The 19,287-nt window shown below is 33.7% G+C and overlaps 1 protein-coding gene across 1 annotated transcript in view; it reads left to right on the top strand.

Moving 5' to 3' along the window:
* The first annotated feature begins 387 nt into the window (after positions 1–387).
* The window catches only part of LOC149773035 (baculoviral IAP repeat-containing protein 3-like), a 69,498-nt gene continuing 50,598 nt past the window's right edge, over positions 388–19,287 (top strand). The window contains exons 1-2 of the mRNA XM_089946925.1: positions 388–3,486; positions 5,029–5,236. Coding sequence (XP_089803051.1) covers positions 2,632–3,486; positions 5,029–5,236 — 1,063 coding nt within the window. The 5' untranslated portion in view covers positions 388–2,631. The remainder of the gene's footprint in view (positions 3,487–5,028; positions 5,237–19,287) is intronic.

Below are 19,287 nucleotides of genomic sequence, written 5' to 3'. Positions count from 1 at the left end.
TACTACAAGTCATATATTCTTCCAACAATGGATTATTGTTCAAATGTGTGGGGAAACTGTGCTAAAAAAGAGCTTGACAGGGTTTATAAACTTCAGAAACGAGCAGCACACATAATTTTAGATGCATCTATTGATCATCCCTCAAAAGCATTGTTTACAGAAGTTTACAGTATATGACAGGATAGATTTTCACAAGGCAGTTCTTTTATATAAATGTCTACATGGAACTGCACCAGAGTATCTTCAGGACTTATTCAGGCCTTTTTCAGCACTATACCAGTTGAGATCAATATCACATGGAAACCTAGCACCAAAACCAAGAACAGAGCAATTTAAAAAGAGCTTCCAACACTCTGGTACAGTTCTATGGAACAAGCTTCCACTACATGTAAAATCAGCTGAAAATGTTACAGTATTTAAGAAGAGATATCATGAGCATGTATGTGTTTCTAATAGATAATGGAATTTAGTATTTTAATACTAAACATGTTAAAATAAACATTAATTATTGCTATCTTCATATAATGTGCATTGTTATACTCTCCTTAAGAGGGCCTCAAGGGAGAATAGTCCTTGACTAATGAGTCACCCTCTATAAATAAAGCATTATTATTATTATTATTATTATCATTATTATTATTAATGGCAACAGACCAAAGGAGTAGAAAGTCATTTTTTTTCTCTTTCATTAACCATCCTTTTAGAGGTGAAATAATCTCAGAGAAAAAATTGAAGAACCAAACTGGACAAAACTTTCAAGGAGGAAGAATAGACCTTATTCTGCTTTAGAGAACTTAAGCTAAAATCACAGGGTTGGATGACAAAGAAATTATGGATGCCAATGATTTTAATATTGTCAAATATTGTTCTGTCTCTAACATTATTACTATGCTTTGCTTATTTTTTGTAATCATTCAGCGGTGCAATCTTGGTATCATTCATTGAATTTTGATGACATTGTGTCATAATGTCCAGTCAAACATGATCCTAATAATGCATTGGATTTTCATCAACATTGAATAATTTTTTTTTAATTGTTCTAATTCTGTTTGAAAATGAAGCCTTTGTGTACTCATAATAATTTATTGTATAATTTATTTTCCTCACCGCTCCAGTGGCCTAGCGTTTAGAGCATCTGCCTCGGATGCAGGAGGTCGTGGGTTTGAACCCCAGCCGAGTCATACCAAAGACTTATAAAAATGGTACTAACAGCTGCCTCGCTTGGCACTCAGCATTAAGAGTTGAGTGTTAGGACTGGTCTGCCTGGTGTCAGGATAATGTGACTGGGTGGGACATCATGCTACATGTCTGTGGCATGATGCCCCAGTGCTAGACATCACTATAAACTGTCTCACTACAGGCATTGTAGCAATATGACTGAAATATTCTTAAAGCTATGTTAAAAATCCAAATTACACACACATTTTCTTATCTTAGTTATCTAATTTTATTTGTCGTAATTTCCAAAAATTGAGTGCTATGCATCAGTACATAAAGACCTTGTGGAAGATATGCTGATTCTAGTGTGGAACATAGCATGCATTTTCATCATAAATTAGTTGGCAATTAGTAATAACCGGAATTTCATACTAAATTTCCTCATGGATAGATGGATGGATGGAGATGCATAAACATTGATACATTCATTTATAGATGCATAGAAATATCAGCATATCCTTGTCTATGAGGGCAAGTTTGTTATAAGACAGGGAAACAAATATATTGAAAGAAATATAGCCATACAAAGCTTGTTCATTTTTATGAAGCAGTTCATTTATATTAATATAGGAGATATTCGTATGAAATTAGATGCAAGTTCTCCAGTACAACACATTATCTCATCACGTTCCTATATATACTGATAATAATCAATAGTATCATATTATTGACATTTTTGTATTTTGTCCTTTCATCATATTCTTCACAAAACAGAGCGTAAGTATCATGTCAGTACTTTTCTACTACTTTCTCTAAACAGTCATAGTAACAGAACAGTAGAACAAAAAATCATTTTGTTCCTTCCATTGACCATCCTTTTGTGTGTAAAAGAATCCGTTAGAGAAAAGTATGAGAAGGAAGCTAGATAAAATTTGAAAGAAGGAATAATGGATCTTTATTGTACTATAGTGTACCTCAGCTAACATCATAGATTAGATAGCAAGCACGTTATAGATGCCAATAATAGTAATGTTATGTTGAATTTTATTTCTGTCTCTAATAAAGATGCTATGTTTTGCTTCTTTTTTTTATAATACAGCTATGTAATCTCAGTATCATTCACTGAATTATATTTAATTTTGTCACAATATCTGATAGCATGATCCTAAAAAGGCTTTGTATCTTCATCAACCTTGAATAATTGATGCTTTAATTGTCCAAATTCTGTTTTGAAATGAATCTTTTCTGCAAACATAACAATTTATTGTATTATTCTTTTTCTTAGCTCTCTCTTAAGGCCAAAGAAAATTATGTTTTTCAGCACTCTTGGAATCATGCCAGTCTGACAGCCACAGAAAGTGTCATTCTTCACCAGATTCTGAGCAGTTTGGATGTTATGGTCCAGAAGAATTCAATCATTCAACCCAGCCTGAGACCTCCTTGCATGAAAGATCAGATGAGACTGCATGTTTCATGCCAAAACTGTTGGTCCAGTCTGACAAAGAAATAGAGTCCATCTCTTTCAGCCATTGTTTATCACCTTATGGATCAAGGCAACCAGAGATCCAAACAGCGATTTCAAATGAGATGTCTAATAAATCACATGACTTTGCACTCGTTAAAACCACTAATGCAGATACATTGTTTAAGTCTAAAGTGACTTTTGATGAGAGTGCATTAGAAATCGGTCATGAGATTGGCAGATTTAATATGGCCACCAGTGAACTTAGGGTCCATGAAAAACAGTACTTAATAGGACCATTTGGTGGGTCATTAAAATGGTTGTTTCAATTACGACCTGTAACAATGCAAGCTCTGCAGAGATTACAGTCCATACTGAACTATCCATTTTCCAATCTGAATGAGTTTTTCAACTGTGAAAGCAGAAGCTCTTCTCCTAGTGCTGAGGAATGCATGTCTGTGGAATGGATGCGATTGCAGACATACCAGAACTATCCTTCTTCAGCCCAGGGCAGTCCTAGCCGTCTTGCCAGAGAAGGATTCTTTTATACAGGACAGGGAACACAGACCAGATGCTTTTCCTGTGGGGTGTCACATGGAGAATGGAAGTTTTTGGACAACCCCCATGAAGTCCATCGAAGATTGTCTCCCAATTGCCCCTTTTTAAATGGGAGACAAGAAGGGCACAGAAACATCCCCATAAATCCTGATGGAAGTGTAGATATCAACAGAGCAGATTGCAACTTAATTCTGCCCCTATCTCATCCATTTGGGTCATATGCCGGTCAGAGTCAGGCTGTAGGAAGCAGATCTGAATATAGTGAAGTGTTAAGAGCTTCAAACATAGTTGAGGATGACAGTGTTGGGGTAAGCTCAGGGGCTAAGGCTGTCATTAAAAAATCATAGTATAAGAAGAAATTTCTATATTTTTAAGGGTTTGCAAACTTACAATGTTTGAAATTCCTATATATTTATATTTGATTAAATATTCTTTCTCCCTAAATTTCTGAAGGTTAGATTTTTTACATCACTGCAGTAGTCACGAAAATAAGATGACATTGAAATTTCCTCACATCAGCTGCATGATTTAAGCAACATACATGTAACTTAGACATGATTAGGTTTAGTAGTGTGAACAAAATTCTCCAAATGCAAATAAAATGGTATTTTTTATTTTAACTCTCTTTGCAGTAAAGCCAAGTGATTTTATGGTATGGTTATGTGTCCATCATAGGTTGTGTGTCACACAATTTGTCCATCAACATTTGCTATGTTTAAATTCTAATAAAAAAAAAAGTCCACTGGACTGTATTTCCAACACATATGGTCATGTTTGCGCATCCTGGCATGAATTTTTAAGTCTGAGAAAAAATGATGCTGATTCACCATCAAGTATGGCTACATAAAATTATGTTTCAAAAACCACTATGCAGCATTTGAACAAATTTGATAAAAACATTCTGGCATTAATGGCTTTTCGATTTGAAAGGTGATGCTGATCCACCAGCAAATATGTGTATGGATGCTGTTGCCAATAATAGAACTTTTTTGAACAAATTTGTTTAAAGAACCACTTGAAAGAATATGACCAAAGTTGATAGAAAGTATTCAGCCTAAAGGGCTTTAATGTTTTTTACTTTTTGTGCGCCTACCATAAGACAGAGTGTCTTATGTGATGACGTTGTCCATTCTTCCATCAGTCTGTTGTCCATTTAGTTTCTGCACAACTCAAGTTATTCACCATCTACCAGTGAATCAGGCTTAAATGGTCTAAGGGCAAGATCATTCTAATTGAAAGAAGAAATTTTTTTAGAAAAATAATTTCCCAAGTTTTCCTCACTGGTTGTACTGGCTATTTAAGAATGATTTTGTAAATCTTATCTATTGTTAAATGAACTTTTAATTCTGTTTGTTTTGGTGTTTGATTGATGGGTGTATATTGGGTTATAGAGTATACAGCTTGGCTTTGCTTCAGATGTGTACCTTGCAAAGAAACTGCTAATTCTGCTTGGTCATTTTCACTTCCTGGGCTTAGAGGTAAATTGCAAAAAAAGAGCTGATAACTTTTTAAGATTTTTATATATTTGGTAATTCATTCATTGCACTTTCAGAAACTCCAGAAACTGTCTAATCTGGAAAAATTAATTTTCCCTATTTTAATAACTACTGAAGATAATTCATGCTGAGTTTTTGAGCACATCAGAGCAGTCATTTTGTTTAGCTGGGTGCTTAGATCATGTACAATTTCCATAAGTAGAAGAGCCAATGAAATTTCAGTCACAGTACATGAAAGTAACATAGAAGTATGCCAACAGTCTCTCCATTGTTCATGTTGCAAATGCAGACAACTGCACCAATTCATAACATCTGTAGAGCGCCCCCTTTACAGAATTATTGTTGATATTGCAGCAACAACAGAAGTTGGGTTCAGGGGAGACAACTCCAAGAGTGCAGTCCCATCCAGTGGAAGAATCAATGCAATCTGAAGTAGATAACAGGCCCAAGTTTCCAAAACATGTCTCACTTCCCAGTCGTATTGCAACCTTTAGACATGGTTGGCCTCCATATCTGGATCAGACACCACAGCAAATGGCAGAAGCAGGATTCTTTTTCACAGGTGATTTAAATTTGTCTTTCTGTCAAAGATTCTGTCTGCAGAGTTTAGACGAGACCTAGGTATCAGTTTCCTGATGCCATTCTGTGGCCATTGCTAACAAAAGTACATATAGGTCTCTGGTATCAGTTTTCTGGTGCCATTCTATAGTCATTGCTAAGAAAAGTACATGTAGGTCTCTGTGACACACTTATTACACTAAAAGGACCACATTGTATTCAGCTGTATTTGTCTGACACTGTTGCTTTTATGAGTATAAAGCCTGATGAGGCTAATATCTTAAGAAATTCATTCTTTCAAAAATAGGTCACATATGCACTATTGCTTCTTGCAATTATGACTGTGTTACAGTTTTAGTTCACCTGGTCCTCAAACCAAATGAGTTTGTCATATATTCCAGCATCAATCATATATGGTCCATCAGCATGTGTTATTTTCAACTTACTCTACAAAAAATATACAACCATTGTAGTCCAGAGTTGTGAAAAGCACTCTTGCACTAATCCTTACAAGTCTGTACAAATGATACTGATCTATTAAAAAATGTATTGAATGTTTCAAGAAAGTGAATGTTTTTCAGATTGATAATGAGCATCCTGACATCAAAGCCTTTCAGACTGGTTCTAATAATGCCACCTGCCAGTAAGAGCTGTTCCAGTTAAACATACTTGGGACCCAGGGAAGGTGGAATAGTCATCCCTAAATGAAGTTTAGAACTTTGAATCTTTAGCTCATCTGGGCAGGTGAGCTTATGGTATGGCCATGTGTCCATAGTGCATCCATCAGCATTTAATTGTTACCACTCTGGAGGCCATATTTTTCATCCAGTTTTGATCAAACATGGAATACAGGTTTGTATCATCGATATCATTGACAAGTTCAAACATGAGCAAGATCTATGAATATTAATATTGATCACTTGATAAACATGGGTGTCACATACATGCAACCATTACACTTTTGGCATAATCATTACTCTTTTTTTCACTAAATTATGCCTTATGCATAAATGTATACGGATTATGCATTTTCGGTATATCCCCCTCCAAAAAAAATTAATAATTTGTTTTCTCATTTTCATTAACATCCCATTAATCTCACAGACCATGTTCTAGAAAAGAAGGCTTCTATGTAACTACGACATAAGTGTACGCTTGTCCGTAGACTTGCATGCACTTTCCTAACAGTATTATGTTCTATTTATAGCAGCTGCCCTATTTCCAAGAAACATGCTGGGTTATACTTTCAAACTTTTGACCTCGGTTTCTATTTATAGCAGCTGTAAGGCTTAGTTAGGAGAGAATAGACTGGTTTTCTAATGTTTAATCTTTGCTCGCAGATTCTTTGTTCTAATTCATATCTGGTGCAGAACCAGTCTGTAGGTATTTGGCACTAAAAGTCAAGTCAGATTTATTCTAGTCAGTGCGTGTATTAGAGCAAAATGTTTTTCAGATAATTTCACAGATGGATTAGGAAAAGATGAAAAATCAATTCAGAGATGAATACATGAATTATACAAAACAGCATTCCATTCTAGGGCAGCTTCACGCCCCTTGCAGGCTGTGTGGAAAGGATTTTAATATTGGTCATCATGGTAAAACAAAGAAACCTTTAATTAGCTCGTTTTACTAACTCCAATACTAAGGTAACTTCTTTTTTACAGCAGAACTAAATTGTGGACATGAATTTTAAAAATGCAGAGGCGTTATGTACCGAGTTCTTAATAGAACACGGACTACCCCTAGCAGAAGACTACATTGGTCCTTTGTTCAGACGGATGTTTCTTGATTCCAAAATTGTAGAAAATATGCATGTGCAAGAACAAAATCGTCTGATATTGTTAGTCTCAGCTGGTACAAAATGTTTTGAGATGCAATATGAGAGTCTGTTGCTTTTTAAAGCTCAAAGTGTTATATATGAAAACCTGAAGCAGTAATTGATGTTAAAAGTCCAGAGGGATAAATAAATCATTTTGTACATATGCTCATTGAATTTTTATCATGTTATGTGTGGATTACTCTTTTTCTGCTCAGATTACTCTTTTTGTCCACTTGGATTACACTTTTTCCTCGCCAGGGGTTGGCATGTATGATATCATATCAGTCACTTTCTGCTTTAACTTTTCTTTCTCATCTTCATTGCTCTGGTAGACTGGATCTTGAATGTATTTCTTATGACATGACTATGGATCTGTGCCTTTTATTAAGCAAACAAAGCATAACCTCCTATTCTGGTGAAAAGTTTCTCATCTCTTCTTTCAGGTGTTTCAAGGACTACTTTTCATCCATCATATCCTAGTTCTTCTGTTGTCCATATAGGAGGTGTGGTGGCTCAGTGATTAGCATGCTGGACTCAAATCCTATTGTCAGATCAAACTGGGTCAGTTACCATTGTGTGTCCTTGGGCAAGGTACTTTACTTCTGTTGCATTGGCACTAAATAGCGTTGTGTTGATGTGCCATAAAACACCAAATTTACAAGATCAACATCGATTGTCCATACTCTTGTCAGTTTTATTTTCCTTCATCCTTCTTTCTTGTCAAAAATGCAGTCAGGCTTGAAAAGAACCCTATCAGATTCATCAAAAGATCGGCATGAAGTTTGAGGTTCAAATGACAAGACAGGTGATGATTGCAATCAGAACAAGTTCATTGTAAACCTCGAATAACAGTCACATTGTGTTCAGTGTATTCATCAGGTACATTTTCACAAGTATCCTCCATCCTTTGTCCTGATTCTATAGGTCGAGTCAGCCTTTGTGTACATATCTCTTTGAACTTCCTCATTCTGTTCTCTGGATCTTTAGTTTGGGATAAAAATGTGTATGATTCACAGTTTGATCCTGCAAAGTGAATAACACATATCTGTCTCTTCCTTTCTCTGAAGTTGAACCTTCACTGTCTGCACTTTCTATCTTTTGTGAATCCATTTACTTCCTTTATTTCTTCATTTACTCCAGTTCACTAAAAGATCAGATGATAATAATAATGGTTATTACATGTTCTGTTGGTAAATGATGTCCACAAGCTGTAAAGCAAAATGCTTTCAAAAACTGAACATTACTGCTAATAATAAATCTAATGCATCTAAAATATGCAAGTATGTTCACAGCTGATGATGTAGACATGCCATACCCAGTCAGTGATTTGTATAAAATATGATAATATCGTTTTATTGCTCAAAATTTTTTGCAGTTTTTCTCTCTTTTCATGAAAGAATAAACTTTTAAAGAGTTAGGAGCCAGGAGGATCAGTTGAATAACATTAAGAACAACCCACAGTGGCTTATAAAATGGCTAAAATTAATTCCAAGAGTCTTCTCTCCCATAGTCTGATGCAAAATATTGCAAACAAAGTGCATAAAGGTTGTGATTTGGGGGGAAAAAATGATTTTGCATAAAAACACCAACTCGCATTGATATCCACATATTTAAAACCTTAATTCTAGTGGCCAAATGGGTTGAGATATTTGGATGTTTTCTGTTGTTATGGACAAAGAAAATGCCCAAATATATTGCCCATGTGTACAAAATCACTAGGAGCAGAGAGGGTGAACTGACCTTTTTGCTGAAACGTCATTTTTGAAAAATAAAGCTTTCTATGAAAATTTAAAAAATAAGGTCACTGATGCTAAACCAAAGCCTCTAACTTTACCAAGAGTTTCTCTAATTGGGTTAGTTTTTTTTGGTTACTTCATCTCTTGTCGTTAGTGTTTTTCTAAATTTGTATGTGTGTTGTCGTTTACCCATGGGATGTTTCATTGAGGTCGCACCCTCTCTGTATCAGCCAAAGATTTTATCAAGACCCACATGATATCTTGTTCTGGGATCGTGTAAATTTCTTGCTATAAATCCGTGTGGAGCAGATTGTGCTTTTGAAAAGAAGTTTTTGAACTTAATCATGTCCATATCCCCACTACACCAAGTCTGATGAATATTTCGCAGAGTATGTGTATCAACTCCATTAAACACAACTAAAATATTACAGTTATCTTTGATCACTTTAGGTATTTGTGTATATCTCTGAGTAACATAAATCACATCAGTATTTTTATGCCTACCTCTAGAAAATATCCGAGCTGGATTTGTTTGTTTGTCCAGACTACGTCATCGTATACCACAAGATTATTAATAAATCCATCTGATTCATCTACAGATGGTGCTTCATCAATATTGGATATAAAATAAATAGTATCATCACCATCTTCATTTAACAATTTTGCATTTTCATTAAAATCTTTAAGTACATCATAGCATCTCTGATCATCAACTGATGGTGCAACTAAATATAACTTGTCCCACTTGAGCCATCTCATTATCAACTTAAGTAATAATTGCATTTTACCAGACCCAGATGGCCCTATTATTATCATTCTGATAATATTCAGTAATGCTGAAATATGTTTTACTGGCTCTTGTTTTTGTGTCGCCGAGAAATCAGTGACATCCGTGTTGTAGAAATATAATAAATAATATGGATCTATACTGTGTTCAATGTAGAGCCTCCACAAATGGATTAACAACAGTAATAACAAAAAATAAAAAGCGTGCACTTACAGGTAAATGTTTAAAAGGTGGTACAAATAAATATAAAGTTATTTCTAATAATAAAATCAGCAGTGATATCGCTACTTCATTAGGAAAATTACCAGGAACTCCATGGGCTTAATACCCTGGAGAAAATCATCTTCCTGGATATAATTATTGTGCTTCTGGAACCCGACTTGATATCCGACTTGATGAGCCAGATCAACCAAGACCTGGAGAGTATCCTATAAATGATATTGAACAAGCATGTCATGCTCATGATGTAGCTCATAAAAGTAAAGATCTGCAACAATGACATATTGCAGATGTGAAATTAATTCATGTATTAAATTCTTTAAGAAATAAATCTTTCAGAGAATCATTAGCTAATTGGCTGGTAAGATCTGCGATGAAAGGTGTAATATTATTCAGAGCTGGTAATTAATCAACCAATTATTGATATAATGGAATTGATTTATTATAGCCCAAAAGAATATTGGAGGGGTAGAGCAGCGATTAGTAAACTTGCTGATGCAGCAAATGTTACATGCTCTGCTGCTGAAAAATGATTAGCACGACAGGTATTATGGCAAATTTATCTACCACCACCTAAAAGAATTCATCATGCACCTTTCGATGTCAGTATTCCTAATGAAGTTCATCAAGCAGACATTTTATTTTTACCACATGATGCTATTAAATTGGAAGACGTCAATTAACATACAAATATGCATTAACTGTCGTTGACGTTGCGAGTAGATATAAGGAAGCTGAACCATTATCAACTAAAACAGCAACTGAAGTTTCTTCTGCTTTGAATGAATTTATCAACGAGGACCCTTATGATGGCCACAACTATTACAGGTTCATCCTGACAAAGAATTTCTTGGTGCAGTATCATCTCTGATGAAAAAACACGTCAAAATCAGACGATATACTGCAATTCATCGTAATCAGACAATTGTTGAACAATTTAATTGAACACTTGCTGAGCGGTTATTTGGATTCCAATATGCAAAGGAAATAATTCAGAATGATATGAGATCTTGCAAATGGGTTGCAAGATTACCAAGTGTGATAAATGCATTAAATAATGAAATTACTTGAACAACTTCTATGAAACTCGTTAATACGATTACAAAAAAACATATACCAATACAGCAACATGAATTTTCAAAACAACCAGTATTAGGTGATGTTACTGTCAGGTATTTATGTGAACCTGGTGAACTTGAAGGTGGTAAAAAAAGAGCGACTGATCCTGTTTGGAGTATTATGACACATAAAATATCTAGCATGGTAAGATCCATGGGTAGACCTGCAATCTACAGACTAGATTCAGCTGCTCCTCAGCGTGAATTTGTACGTGAACAATTACAAGTAATTCTTGAAGACACACAATTACCACTGCATTCACTTTTGTAAACTATCACCTCGACTTCAGTTACATTCAAGACAGGTCAGCATCACATTTTCGCGTGTATGACCAAAACTACTATTAATTCTGTCTACAGTAAATTGTCTTGGATTATTAAGAATATTGCTCCACAACATTACTGTATTACATCTCACACAATGATTATTTTGCTGTTGTTTCAGTGTCATGATAAATTCAGCATCAAGATCAAAGGCGCGCTTATGTTTTTTTGTCACACTGTTTATAGCTAACTTTTTTCTTACTATATCATTGTCAATAACATCGCTATTGCCAGTGGATTCTGTGAAGTCTATGACAATTCTCCTTTGCTGCGATATTCTTCTGACTCGAGATACTGCGAGATAAACTAAATTTGACAATTCAATATGATTATTGACGATCCAAACATTTGTATCAGAGATGGTTAATCATTGTGATGAATGAATTGCCATTGCGTATCCTAGTGTCCATGGAGTTTTGTCCATGATTAATGTGCTCTGAACAACATTGACATGAACTAAGACAATATCATTTAATACAAAATTTTATTTTTCTGACAATCCTGATATATCAACGTTGATATTCTGCCATCGCGTATCAACCAGTTGATAACAGAATGGTATGGGTAGATTTGAACATTTTTCTTTATGTAACATAAATAATTATTGTTGAAGTGTATCATGAACCATCTTTCTACTTGCCACTATATATCAAATCATTTGGTCTCCATAAATTCCAAAAATCGTTAATAGGAGTGTCTGTAATTATTTCATGCATTATTTCACACTGAACTTTATTCGGTTGTAGTCTGATTAATTTCTTAAGCTCTCTTAATTCTGGATCAAGTGCTCTATGATCATCACTTATTTCTTCATAATAATCTACAAACTTTTTTAGCCATTCATGTGGAGACAGTCCAACAAAAGGTGACGGTTGACCATGATCGCAGTACAGCAGTATTTTTTGTCAACCAATCAAGAAGTGTTTTTAATATTTCTAACGACACTGTACATATATCATCCCTAACAATAATCCTTGGAATATATTTCTCTCCCATTCATTCAGGAGTCCATTTATCTCCCTTCCAGCAAAAGAATTTATGATAAGTACATGATTTAATATTTCTTTCTCTCATTTCTCTTGCGAGTCTGTGTGTAGGGGTTAAAATGACCATATCAAATTTACAAAATAGTTCAGTCGCACAAGTTGTTTTACCAGAACCACCAGGCCCATTGAGATAAACTGTTTTATGTCTAGCTACGGGAGCATACACTGACAGTGCTGATGACAATTTTGATATTTGATTATTTTTTTAATAAATATCTTTAATTTCAATGTTGGTTGATTCAGAATAATCAAGTATATTTTCCTGTTTTATTCTCCATTCACCCCATGATGCATAAGTGCCGATATGTAGTTGTTCTAGCAATCCTGAATTCTTGCTGATATAAAACGAATCCACAGCGACTCTGACAGCAAACTTAGAAACTCTGTTTATCATCGATAATAGATTTATCGAAACGTATGTGAGAATTGATCTGAAATGAGTAAATTGTGGTGACTCACCATCAATATAACCCACAATTGTACCTAATTTAGTTCCGTCCGATAAGTTAACATTGCTTCGACAAATAAACGTATTTCTGTTCGTTGTGTTAGCAATTATAAAATCTAGTTCAGCATCATCTGTAATCAGTCTTGTACAATGTCATTTATGATCATATGATCCTCAGGTGAATTTACCGATTATTTTTCTGCCAAGATCTTTTGCGATTTTATTCTCAAAATCAGTTATATCAGGATTTTCATCATCAGAATATTTCTTTTGTTGTGGTAACCAAACTTCTTTCTGTGGACAATATGATATAATTGCTTCACTTATTGTCAGAAATATCAGTATGTTTACATCGAGCGTATGCCATAATAATACTGTTGGAACCCACATTTTTTCTGAAAAATGTTTGCTAAACCAGACATAACAAATCGGATGAAGATTTTTGGCAAACTTAAATAACTCGATACAAGCGAATCCAGTCAAATCAAAATCTGGCAATGGTCCATTTATCGATACTCTGGTCATCTCGTGTGTGGGATGACCAAATCGCTAAAAATACTTAGAACACTCTCCCATACCAAGAAAACTTTCAACCAAAATAACATCCCTATAATCGTATTTAGGATTCCATAATCCACGGTGTCCATGTTTGACACAACTGCATTGTATTTCTTCAAGAAAATCCAATCGTGTTGGTTTCCACGAGTTTTTTCACCAGCAAAATGAACTGTGACTGACGGAATCGTAAAACAATTACTGATTAATTGTTCAGCATCATCAGTATATCTTAACGCAAGATTTTTCATTTTTTCATGGAGAGATTCTGTGCAAAAAATAACGTCGTTAGTTCCTACAAACTGATCATAATTTCCATCATCAAAACTTTGAGATAACCATACTGATGCTGAATCACTCTTACTTATTTTGTTAATAAAATCAAATATATCATCGTTATAAAATTTAACAGTTCTGTTTCAGGGAAATATTGTTACTGCATTAGTCCACACATGTGCATTTTGATCAATAATATTTATTGGAGTTCCCTTTCATTTATATAATATTTAGAATCATGTAAAATCTCTCCTGTTATTGTTTTTAGTATTATTGGAAATTTTAATTTTTTTTTCTTGTTCAGCAACGTCTTTGACAGATGCTCCGGTATCTTTAACTATTTCTCCCCACTTGTTTATTATTTTACATCTTTTATCCGTTAGACCATTTCCACGAGTCGAAACGGTAAAATGTTCCGTTACTCGTTTGGCTACACAATTTATTTGTGAAAATTTCATTGGCTTTAGATTATTGACGCTGGGTTTATCATTTGTCGGATATAACGCGTAGAAAACAGCGGTTACAGGATATGCTTGTTCATAGTACGGTTTGTCAATACCAGTCAACATTCCTGTTTTGGAATTTTTACTCAATATGGCAAGTTTTTCATTATGACGGACAGGGTCATGTTTGTCATGGATAATCCATGTATTGTTGTCTGTTTCTGCTAATACAACAAATTTTACTTTAAAAAGATATTTTCGATCGTCGAGATAATTAATAATCATTGCCGCTCGTTGGTCATTCATCGTAGCATCAACACCATCGGTGTTGCATATGATTTTAAACGTTGACTTGACCACATATGAGATGCGCCATCTTTGCTAAATTCTTTCTTGGTGTCATGAATTTAATTAACCAAAGTTTTACTTGTCGGATCAACCAGAGCTCGTATCGGTATGTCAAGGGATATTCTGACAAGATTAAATTTATCTTTAGAAGACTTAATCTTAGATAATCTCTCAAATTCATCCATATTAAAATTAAGACAATTATTTAAATTGAAATATTATATATATATATATATATATATATATATATATATATATATATATATATATATATATATATATATATAATTATTCACACAAAGAACAAAATCAAGTGGCTAATGATAGGTTCTATGATTCCTTGTACCAAAGCTTACGTAAACGAATTCTGCGGACTTAATTTACAAAGCATTCATAATGGAAGTCTAGGACCAAAACCGTGTTTGAAATACGGTGTTGGAGTTAGAGAAGAAATGCAGCTGTGTGTGCAATGTGGTGGTACAAAATACAGAGAACTGAAAAGATATTATGATAAAAAAAATGACAGTGATAAGGTCATAAGAAAAGAAGATTATTTGGCAAGATTTTTTAAGGAATGATTTAGACAAATAATTAAACAAATAATATTGTATATAAATGGAGCAAACTGAGTTTGTCAAACAGCCTATCATCAAAAATTATGAAGCAAATAGTGATGGTGTAATCAAAAACTGTCGACTAAAAAGAACTTTAGTCAGTACTGTCACTAATACTGGTTATCTCCAAATTAATATTAATGGGGATAAACATTATTACTGTCACTGATTTATATTCGAATGTTATTACGGAATAGTCGAAGACGGTCTTGTGATCGATCATATCAACGGCATAAAAATCGATAATAATTTATCTAATCTGAGAGCTATCACACAAAGCCAGAACAGCAGATTTGGAAATACTGGCAAACATTCAAAACTTGCAAGATCAAGTGTATCTACAAATGTAGAGACTGGCGAAGAAATAATATTTCCATCGATATATGCAGCTGGTAAATTTGTTAATATTCACTCAAATTCAGTGTAGTTTATTGTGAAATATATAACCAAATTGGCGTTTTCAAATAATATAAGCAAAAAATAACTTTCCATTATTGTTGAGAGAGATAGCTGTCTCTCTCCGGTAGAGTAATTAAGTATTTATCCCGCTTGTTATTACATAATATATTACTAGCTATTTATTTAACTTTTTTTGTCATTATGAGACTTCTGTTGTCAATGGTTAAAGGTCACCAATTACTATAATAATAATATATATTTGGCATACTTTCCCCAGTCACAAGAATATCGAGATAGAATAATTATTTATTTTCTGATACCTCAATCAAATTTCAGTAATATTAAAGAGAGATAACTCTGTCTCCTTGACAGATTAATTTAGTAGTTGCCTCCCTTTTGATGCCATTGACCTGAAAGAATAAAAATAACGCTGGAGTATATCTTTCTCCGTAAATCGTAATTAATTTTTGTCATCATAATTAATTAATTAACCATCTATGTCATAATTAATATCAGTGAAGTAACATAATTGTATAATAGTTCAAATTAGTGGAAGGATAATTTATGGTTTCTAACTTACAAACAGAATCAAGACAGAAAAGCACGTGGTTACATGTACAATACAATAAAGCTATTTTTAGATCTGTTACACAGAAATATATATTTTTCAAACCTAACTTTGTCAAGGCAGAAATATATATATATATACATTTATTTTACACAATTCTGAAAAATAGAAAATCACGCTGAAATTTTATTCAGTATAATAATCTGTAGCAATCAAGCATAGGTAACTTTATAATAATTTCTGAAATATGTATTTATTATATTATGCTAATGCGGCTGATTCTTATCACTGGGGATCAGGGTTCGAATCTCGTGACCGGCATACTGTCGACGGTAGCGATAATTGAGGTTTTTGTTTTGAAAGATGGGGGCGCCAGCCCGATGAGATTTCATGTGCACCTTCTCACCATGTTGAACAATGTGGTGAGTTCCGTTTTGCACTCTCCCCTGGGTTTGGTATTGGGGGAGGTGTACATGAAATTGAAAGGCATAGACAACCTTGTGAATATTCTAAAATTTCGTTTCGTTCAGAAAATTCGCTGAAGGAATGTTTATGAAAGAATTTGTGTCGCCTCCGAAAATAAACAGTAGCGTGATGTGAGCTCTAAATCTCAGAAAGAATATCGGCCTAAAGAAAAGCCTCGTGGGGTGCCGAGAAGATCAGAAAAGGGCCCTATCAAAGGCGCAAAGGCCAAAGAAGGGACCCCTCACCGCCAACCATGCTACTGTTTATTTTTTCTTAAAATACAATTTAAATATATATTTTCTAATATATATACAATAAAAAGAACTACAAAAATATTAATGTATTAATGCTACTATTTCTGCAATTAAGAAATTAAAACATGACGGTATAAAAATTCGAGTTGATACTGAAAAAATTATTTATGATTTTGAATCATTACAAAATCGTAAATTTGAAGGTGGATATACACTATCGGCGGAATACAAATTAATTAAAACCATTCAGCAAATTATATTACAATCTTTATCAACAGTGAAAGATACAGAAGTGGAGAAATTCGTCCTGCGATTGAAACAAATTAGATCAAAATTATCAGACGAATACTAAACAAAAAAGGTTGTCAATACATGCATAAGACAACTGAAAAAGATTACATCAGATCGTGAAAACGAAAACGCAGTTATGAGAGTAAAAGTGAAAATAGTGATGAAAATGAAAGTTATGACTAGTGAGGTGACTAGTGATTAGCGATAATCATTAAAAAATATTCTGTTATAATATATTTTTTATTTTTTAGATAATAATATACCCATCAATTTAATGAAATCAGATTTTTTATTCAGAATTAGACAATGTATTTTTAAGCGGATCAGATTTAATGCAGGAATGTGCATAATTCAGAATCTGATCTCTATCACGTTTGATCATAATAATGTTCTCACCGCAGTTCATCTAAAGTCTTTGTTGCCATTTTCATCAATAACTATATTAACACTAAATTGTTCAGTATTGACTGGAGACTGTGTCATTGTTCTGATGGCGTTTTCAAGTACCTCCTCCTTTTTCGTGTATGAAAACTCTCACATGCTTTTATATTATATAATATACCTCTTGATTAAATAATTGTAAAACACTCTGCAAAAATCATTAAGATCTTACGTCTTAATGTATATTGAAAAATTCTCCATGCAGGTCAATTATGTGTCTGGATTGGTCAGTAAGTTTGAAATGTATTCTTGATAATAAATTATTATGACATCGTAGATAAACAGGCTTAATAGGTTCTTGTACGATTTAATATCCACGAGGTACTTGCAGTGTAAATGTATATAAAATATATCCTTGTTGAGTTTGATTTGATTTTTCAAGATCTGTTTGATAGCTGCCTTCAATTGCATCAAATACAAGATTGACTGCGATAGCTGAAGTTATATTAACGATTCCTGGTGAAATATGATGACCTTCACCTTACGGATTATTGTTATGTTTGAGAATAGTTGGAGGTGGGGCTATTTTTCTCCATGATTCAACGATTTTTATAAAGTTTTCTTTGATGAGATCGTTGAGTGATTTTTTTAGTTCATCGGTTTTAAATTTTGGTATTATAAATGTTGGTAACTGTTTTTTGGTTATTTTATAATGATCAAGAAATAATTTCTTAATATCTTTTCATATATAACACGTCCTCTAAAGTCAGCAAAGCCATCTCTAACTACTTCATTACCTTCAACAATCTCTTTTTCAACAATAATTTTATTCACAAACTCGAGATCTGATGTAACCTGGTTTAAATGTTCTATCGTTTCAATGATCTTTTGAAACGTATCAGTGTTGTAATATTGTATGATGCCAGAAAATAAATTTTGTCAATCTATAAGTGATTTAGAGTGTTTTGGACTTAATTTGATTAGGAAAAGCGTTAATAAGATCTTCGTCGATATTTGGATTTCTAGTAGATATATTAAGTTCATATATAGTTCTTTCCATTCTAGGAAGTGTTGTATCATCAGATATTTTTTATTATTTACAATGGCATCTACATATGCCCATGGTCTTCTTTTTTGATATTCTGGCAGTTTTATAAATATTTTTCTAACTGTATTAAAATCATTTAACTTTGGTTCTGGTGGCCCTTGATATTCTGGCGGGATTTCAGGCCATCCTACAACGTATCTGATTGACGATTGATAAATATCTACAACATAATCTGTCGAATTTATCTCTATCGCAGCTGATAATGTTGGTTCATGAACTGTTATAGCTATTTTTGCCTGTAGTTACGCTGACAACCTGCCAATCAGGTGTTCCATCATCTTTATTTTATTTGCAAATATAAGTGAATTATTCGCCTGCAATCCACCAGACGATTTTGATCTGATATTTGGCCAACTGTAATATGCTCGTAATTGTGCTAAAGTGATTTCTTTCACTGAAATTGCAGTTGGAAAGCTAACGCTAAATTCTGGATTAGTTGAGCTTACTGATATCATTGTTGTATTTGTTGGAGCTGTTTTCGTTACAATTTGTTGAAGTAGCTCGCCTGATGACGTCAGTGGAGTTGATATTATTATTTAAATCCTGATTTTCTAAATCAATCACAGTCATTGCTTCATTGTAGATTTTAATCATATCCGTGAACTCAAAATCTGATATTTTTCAATCACTAAGGCTTGTTGATAATAACGAGGATAATTTGGAGTATGCTAATATCGCTGTGTGTAATTTTATTATATAATCATGCAATTTTGCATTTGTGCACATACATATTTTCTTTGCAATGATATTAAGAATACCGGCAATCATTGTTGCAGCTGAAACACAAATTGTTACAACTACTGGTGCCATCACTAGTGATGGTGTTATTGTTGATAATAATATGCCAGTTCCAGCA

Source organism: Sinohyriopsis cumingii, unplaced genomic scaffold (assembly GCF_028554795.1).
Source record: "Sinohyriopsis cumingii isolate HCF-2022 unplaced genomic scaffold, ASM2855479v2 utg000913l, whole genome shotgun sequence".
NCBI lineage: Eukaryota > Metazoa > Mollusca > Bivalvia > Unionida > Unionidae > Sinohyriopsis > Sinohyriopsis cumingii.
Note: the sequence above shows the minus strand (reverse complement) of the source record. Positions and strands in the feature narration are given on the sequence as shown.